Genomic DNA, 8,221 nt, shown 5'->3' with positions numbered 1-8,221 from the left:
CTCTACCACTGGCAGTGTCGCTGGTGGATGGTACAGTTCCATACAGAGATATCTAAAGCTAAGAAAACATCACATGAAAAACAGTAATTGGGGGGGGGGGGGGTGACAAGTATAAACTAGAAAACGTCACTATGATCACTGAAACTGAATTCTAATGAAAATTCCACTCCCTAACAGACATACAACTTATACTTGTTAACCAGATGGCTGATCTGATAACTTTTAAACAAATACCACAGCTATTAAGCAAGCACACAATCAAACAAAAAGATCATGCAGTGGTAAAGCACAAATAACTCAAGAGGAGTATCGCACAGTCAAGCAAATGCTACTGCAACACAACAAAGTACAAAAAGACCATACAGTAGTTATATGTCAAGGGGCAAAGTTTACAAAAGAGGTGGACTACACTGTTGTAAAAATGTTAGAACACTAATAAACACGTTAACTACTGTACATATAACACAATAAGATGCACAAATTATTGCACATGCCCAAACTAATTCGCAATGCTTGTGCTAACCTACAAAAAAAACCCAGCTTAAATAATTGATGATTTAAGCGCAGTAAGGTGGCAGAACATGGAAGGACTCAACAAGAGGGAGCAGACTGCAATCTTTAAAGGGAATTTGAATTAATTCATAGTATCTTTAATTTTTTTTTCATAAAGACTTACAAACTGCTTTGATTGCTACAAACATACTTGGCAAGAAGCTCCATAAAGTTGGAGCTATGGCAGAGGGAATTTCACAAAATTGCGAAAGAAAAATCTGGCCTCATGACCATACTTTCATGGCTTCTGACACAGTAGGAGTCGAACTCTGAGCCTATTAATTTGCGGAAAGCAGTTTCTAAAGTGGAAAGAAAAAATGCAGAGACAGCTAGCATCGAGTGTTAGACCACTCATGTTAATCAGATAAAGGAGCCCACTTCACATTCAGGACAGACTGTTGAAACTCGAGGGGTTAAATACAGGAAACCAAAACAAATGAATAGCAAAGAGATTACCATGCAGCTACACCAAGCTACATTAATTGGTGATGCTGTTTTCTTAAACTATTGCCTGTTTCAGTGAATGTGGTAAAGTAGCCCGTTAACAGTGTGATCAGTGGGTATACATGAAACTGTTCATTCTTTTTGAACAGCTGTTACCATTTGTCTAAAAATACTTTAGGTGGATGATTCTGTCCATGTGCTGATTATACAAAAATATGGCCCACCAGATCATCTTGTAAGAACACAACACCATTTTTAACTGTGACCAGCTGGTCATTTTAATTATATTGCTTACATGTAATGCAAGTATTTATAGTCTACATTTAAAAAAAGTACAAAAATACTAAAAAAAAATCTACAGAAAATGTCCATTCAATTCCTGCAAACTGATGTGGAATTAATATATACCACTTAAATACGTTTTAGTTATTTCTGAAGAAGGCAACATGTACATTTTTCTGAAGAGCACTTCACGGGCATTTTCTTTCAACACACTGCTTTCCACCTTCTTCATACTCTTGTTTTGAGATCCACATCTGCTGGAAAGTACCCTACAGAAAAACAAACACATACTCCTTTAGCATAATCTGAAGAAAACAAACTAACTTTAGGAATGCTTTTCACAATCCTATGTTTGAAGATCTAGAAATGTCTCTTGTGACGCCTAAAATTAGAAAGTAATTTAAATGAGGTTTGGCTTTCTCTTAAGGATATGAGCAGCGGAGAAAATACAACTTCCAACACAGATACTATATGTGGCAGCACTCAAAATGAGCTCCTTGTTTGAAATTTGATTAGGTTTCACAGCAGGAAAAGATAATGCATTTGCATGAAAGAACTTTAAAAAATTGTGATCAGTGAAATGTTTCTTCACCAAAAACAAATCTTTGGCCACAGACAGAATTAACTGATTAATTCCCCTGAACAAGCCAACAGTGGGTATTTTTTGGTTTTGGTAGGCCCAAACTAGAACTTTTTTCTAGATGGATCCTTGCCTTTGACTGCAGACCATCAAGACTCATTACATGACTCAACCCTATTCCTTCCCTAGGTGTGGGAAGCCCACAATTCTGCTAGAGCGAAAAAAGTCAAAAGGGGTCATCATTCATGCAGGCACTGGGGAGTTTGCAAGTGTACAAAATTATGTCATTGCCGGGGTGCTGGTAAAAAGTCATTAACCTTGCATCACTGCAGAGACTTAAACCACCCCCCCCCCCCAAGCATATGCTCATCGGCATTTATCAAGCCACCACTTGGTGGTTGCTTTTTAAAAGTACTATAACTGGGGGTGGGAGGACGGGGGATGGTGGCTATGGGTGCAAGCTGTTGGTGGGGAGAGAATGGCAGTGCTTAAGGGATGCTGATAGGGTGTGAATCAAGGCCATGATTAATTTAACGAGCTTTGGCTGATATTGGGGCTGTTTAAATAAATGTGTATTAGTCAAGCAGCTGTAGAATTGTAGCTAGGAGTTTGTATAAACACTGCTACACTTGAGGAATTTTTTTTCTTTCAACTTTGGGTTATGGGTGCCGGTCTGGGGATTACTCGGGGTGCAAACTGACCTAGCTATGACTGTGTTGGTAAGCTGCAAGTCTGCACCCCAAGGTACCCAAAGCATCATCCCTTCTCTGAGGGATTGTGGCTATTTATGCCCAGCTCTTACCCACCCTTCCTCATATGATGAGCATGCTCATTCTCACTTGCTGGTGCCATCAAATGCCCAAGCCACTAATCTAATTTGGTTCACCTGAGCGATGGACAGGTCTTTACTTCCTCTAGGTCAATAGCACTGGCATTACCATTGATATGTTACTATGCTACATCTTTTCTTCATTAAGCTGCACCAGAACTTGGTTGATGGCAGACAGGGCAATAAAAATATGGGTGGGACAAAAACCATGTAACAGGGAAGAAACTACCTACAGCTGCCATAACAGAGATTTCAACAGTGCAATGCCATCTTTGAAAAACATTTCTTTCATAACCTGACATATGCAAAACACTGATGACAAAAAATTAAACCTGGAATCTGAAGATTAAAAATGCCAAAAATTATACTAATATTCATTTCTCAGCTGCAGACATTAATTTTCAACAGATATTGTATGACAGAAAAACAATAAAACTGTCCTGACAAAATATCAGAATTCATGGTGCTGAAGAATAACTGGAGGGATAGAATACCAGTCTTCATCTCTAAGTGGGTGATACAGTTTCATTCTCAGTTGAGAAAGCTCATGACTATCTAGCTCTAATAAAGTCTACACAAAAATCGTTGCTTGTTGTGTATTCTTGTCCTAACAGCAGGCAAGGACAAGCTGTAGAAGTGCTTGCCTACGTGATATAAGGATTTCTTTGACATCTCAGCCAAAAAGAATGTGGTTAAAAGTTCTTTGTTCAGCATTTCAGGTGATCAAAGTCCAATTTTAGTCTTCCACCATCATAGAACTGACCTGGTGTTCAAAATGTATGACAATATGTGTATGTAATTCCAGATTTCAATCTCTGAATTAAATACCTTTAAGAACTGACAAATGATAAAATTGGCTTTCCTACATTGAATGTAAACAGTGGCAAATGATAACATTGGCTTTCCTACACTAAGTGTAAACAGAGCAAGGTTCTTTTTGCTTAAGTGTTCAACTCTTATGACATAGCTCTTAACTTCTTTGCTCAAGAATCAGAGACAAATTTTCAGAATCGGTGTGAGCAGTTCTCTAAACTGGCACCTTCCACAACTCAAAAGTTGGCAAAGAAAAGGTTCCTTCTGCTCTTCTGTAACTGTAGCAAGCTGTATGCTACAGTTATAGTTGCTCCATTTGCAGGGCTTTAGCTGTGACTGCAAATGCAGTACTGGAATTGACTTATGAACCTGGGATATCCTGCACTTGTACACCATAAGCACCTGCTGAGCGAGTCGCCCAACAGCTTGTGCCCAGGTGGCTGCCCCTTCACCGTGCTCCAGTTACAGCACTAAAATTTTAAAATAAAACTCTAATTCTCTTACAGGTAATGAAACAGGTTTTGCATCAGCTTCAGCTTCTGAATAATTAGTGGTAGGAAACTCTGTTTTCTGTTACTGACGGACTGTGACCCTTAGTGAGCTACCAGAAAAAAAAATACAAGGGACAGGTCAAAAATACAAGGCAAAAAAATCACACATGCACTACTAAATCAGGAACTGTTGAGTGGCATTCTTTCTACTAAATCAGCAACAGCTGAGTAGTATGCTTTCTACTGCTGCAGTCTTTTTTTCCATAGGAAGTCATTGCTAATGCAGTTTCTAAGTCTGCAATGTCGGCAATTCCTTTTTTTTTTTTTTTTTTTTAATTTTCTCCTTAGGTATACACACACACAAACACACACACACACACACACATTTTTCCAAGAGCTTGGATCCAGGGCTCTGACTACTCCTCTGCCAAAACTCTAGTCTGAGATCAAGTTTGGCTTCTTACAGCTAGCATATCACCTAGTGAATACAACAAACACCTAACCATCCAAACCTAACTGGGCAACAAGGGATGTGAATAACAGTAATAGGTTAACATAAAATCCAAGAGGCTCCAAAACCAAAACAAATCCAAGGCTAAAGGTTGCGAACAGCAACTGTTTTATTTGGTAAAACCAATAAAAACAAAAACAAAAAAATACATGTATATTAAGTGCTTTGTCCCTTATAGGAACTTCATCAGAATCTAAAAATAGTTAAGATACAAAGCTTTCTATAAACACATCCATGAGCAATGACAATTCCTTTGATGTTTCAAGAGGGAGTGTCTCCAAACATCTTAGGCAAAGTAGCATCACAATGCTATCTAGTGTTCAGAAGATTTAAGTGCACTTTATCCTGACTAATTCTACAAGCCAGCTAAAAACTGTAAACTTTTTGTATCGAACAGACAATGTTTTTATATATTACTTTCTGCAGAGAGTCTTAGATTTAAAAAAAAAAAAAAAATTAAGACTTTACAGAAACTCCCTCTTGAAACATCAAAGGAATTGTCATTGCTCATGGATGCGTGTATAAAAGTTTTGTATCTCAACTGTTTTTAGATTCTGATGAAGTGCCTACAAGGGACGAAAGCGCTTAATATATACGTATTTTTTTGTTTTGGTTTTAAGTGTTCTTTATAAAATAAAACAGGTGCTGCTCGCGATTTTCAGCCTTGGATTTGTAACAGTAATAGGCTGTCAGTAAAACAGTGGTCAGGGTCCAACTTATCAGCCCAGAGCCAAAAAGTGACAATTTAGGATGGGGGACAGGAGGGAGGGAACGTTGAACCACATGAAACAAGACAATACTGATCTAGCATTATGATAGTACATAACTTTCACATCTGATGTCTTTTCTATCCGATTCAACAGACGGGACAGATTCCCAAACTACCTGAAACCCTGGGTGGTCTCATGGAAGGCTACTCTGAAGTACGGTGGAGCCAAAGGATATACGAGATCTAGAGTGTACATCCAACCTGTACTGCAACACAAAGGTATGAACTGTAGCTCTAGTAGCCATAGCACAAATCTATCAATGGGAACTCTAACTGGTAAACCAAAGGTTCAATCAACTACAGCTGTAGCTACCTCCATGGCTTTCTTAGCTAAAGTTATACACTTTGTCAACCAAAGGAAACGGAGCTGGACAGCCATCTGGACAAGGTCACTTTAGAAAATCCTTGTCCTAATTTAGTCTTTGAAAAGGAAAGAAAAAGCTGCTCTGACTTACTGATATCCTTTGTTCAATAAAAATAAAACCAGAGTTGAAATGCACGCCCATCAGGTGGAGGCTATATTCCTCTTTGTTGGCAAAAATCTAGAAAGAACCCTGGTAGACTGATGGTCTGGTTAAGATTGGCTTTAGAGGCCAATTGTGCTAGAAAATGAGGGTTATTTCACAAAGATGGCCTATCCTTGTGAAACACAGGCTAAGGAAGTCTGCAAAACAATGCCTTGCAGCTTAAAAATCCTCTTGGCTGAAGTAATTGCTACTAGAAAAAAATGTTCTCCCAAGTAAGGAATATCAAGTCGACTGATACTAGGCTAAAAGGGAATCCTAGTTAATGGCTTGTAACATGACACTAACATCTCATGGTGAAACCAGATTCGTGACTGGAGGCCTTATGAGAAAAGTTCCCTTCAAAAAATCTTTAGAAATTTTCGAGGAAGCAATGTAAGTTTGATTTTGGCCCACAAGACAATTAGAAATAGTTGCCAACTGCACGTTGATCATTGAGAAACTAGTGCCTTTTGGAAACAAATCCACTAAGAAATGCAAAATGGATGGCTGTGGAGCTGAAAACAGGGTCCAAAACCTTTTGGAAGAGGCCCATAAGGTGAATCTTTTCATTAGTTAAGACAAACCTTCTAAGTGTTTGTTTTTTTGGAGGATGACAAAATATGAATGAGTGGACAGGACACCCTGCCATTTCTGGCCACCATTAGAACTGAATAAACCATGCGGTCAATTTTATGTCTCAGTGAGGCTGACTTGATGGGTGAAGCAGAAGATCTGGACTCAGGTGCAGGATCCATGGAGAGTATTGCAGATGAGGCTACAGGAAGGGGAACCAAACCTGCTGGGGCCAAAAGGGAACAATGAGAATTACCACTGCATTGCACCTCATGGCCCTTCTGAAAAAAATGGTCATCAGGGGAAAAGGCAGGAAGGCATATAGGGGATCTGGGGGCCAATTGTGGACTACAGAATCCCTGTGCAACTATCCATTTGGAAAAATCACAACAAAGTAGTGTCTACAGTTTAGATGGGCGGCAAAAAGATCACGGACTGAAAAATCACTGCTGCTACTGACTGACTGAGGGAACACTCGAAGAAGAACAGACCTACTGAGTTTGTCTGCTAGAACACTGCAAGTCCCAGGTATATGCACGGCTGCCATAAAAAGTGTTGGAAAGACATTGCTCATTACCACATACTCATGGCTTCCCGGAACAACATGTATGGATGGGTTCCTCCTTGCTTGTTCACATACCAGACTAACTTCCTGTTGTCCACCTGGATGAGTATCACACCCTTGGGAAGGCAGAAAGTCCTGAAAGACCTGTAATGCTAGGATGACTGCCCTCGTCTGCAAGATGGTAATGTGAAGACAGGCCTTTGCTGATGACAATGTGCCTTGAACCATCTTCCCTTTGTAATGCCACCCCCACTCCAGAGGGGAAAGCATCTGTGGTCAAATTAGCTACGAGGGTGGTAGGGTGAAAGGTCAAGCCCATGTTACTCTCAGTGAGGTCGATCACCAACGGATACAGTTCTTGCATACTAACATGAAACGTTTTGGGGCATGAAAGAGTTCGGTACATCAACAACCACTGTGCTGAAAGTGCCCACTGCAAGACTTCCATGTAGAACCCTGCCTGAGGTACTAGTGTGACTGATGCAACCATACCGCCCAGTAATCATAGGGCAAGCCTTGCTGGAGGGTAGGGATAAGGAAGGACCTCTGAAGTTATTGTGATGTAGGGACACAGTTCTGGACTGTGGAAGTCTGGCTATTTGAGTAGCTGAGCCCAGGTGGGATCCTATGAAGTCTATAATTTGTGCTAATGTCAGCTGACTTTTTGCAAGATTGATCTTAATTCCCAAGGATTAAACAATTAGTCCCCTGCACTGAATTAGATCCCTGGTGAATGCAGTGGAGGCCAGTTGTAAAAGTAGGGGAATACCTGGACCCCTTACAGCCTGAGAAACAGTGCCACAACTGCCATGCATTTGGTGAATAACCTGCAGCCTGTGGTGAGACCAAAGGGCAATGATCTGAATTGAAAATGACCGACTCCCATCCAGAAATGGAGAAATGTCCTGGACTGCCTTGATATCTTGTTAGAACAGTTTGCATCCTCGAGATCTATTGAACATATCCAGTCGTTTCTCAGAAGAGGTGGACTGAACCAGGACAATCTAGAACTTTGCTTCACAAACTGGTTAAGGTAGCTTAAGTCCAGAATAGGACTAAGATCCCAAGGTTTTTTTTTTGTTCTGAAGAAATCTGAACAGACTCAAAATACTTCCTGGTCTTGTGGGTCCTACCGGATGACTTGTTTTCCTAACAGCTTACTAACTTCTTCTGCTGCCAATTCCATCTCACCAGGTGGATCATCGGGAATTCTCTATTCTGTGGAAAGAAAACCAAGGGAATAATGTAGCCTCTTAATTCTTCCTCTGCATACAGGAATCTTGACTGATGGCCTGCCGGATCGATT

General features: G+C 40.2%; 1 protein-coding gene across 1 annotated transcript in view; it reads right to left on the bottom strand.

Annotated features, from left to right (window-relative positions):
* Positions 1 to 1,248: 1,248 nt before the first annotated feature.
* Positions 1,249 to 8,221, bottom strand: part of ACTL6A (actin like 6A) — a gene marked incomplete in the record, with an annotated part of 1,351,363 nt that continues 1,344,390 nt past the window's right edge. The window contains 1 exon segment of the mRNA XM_044070379.1: positions 1,249 to 1,547. Within this exon segment, the coding sequence (XP_043926314.1) occupies positions 1,467 to 1,547 (81 nt within the window).

The sequence above is a fragment of the Protopterus annectens genome, chromosome 4.part1 (genome assembly GCF_019279795.1).
Source record: "Protopterus annectens isolate FY-2018-M chromosome 4.part1, PAN1.0, whole genome shotgun sequence".
Lineage (NCBI taxonomy): Eukaryota > Metazoa > Chordata > Ceratodontiformes > Protopteridae > Protopterus > Protopterus annectens.
The sequence above is the reverse complement of the archived record's forward strand: the minus strand, read 5'-3'. Positions and strand labels throughout refer to the sequence as shown.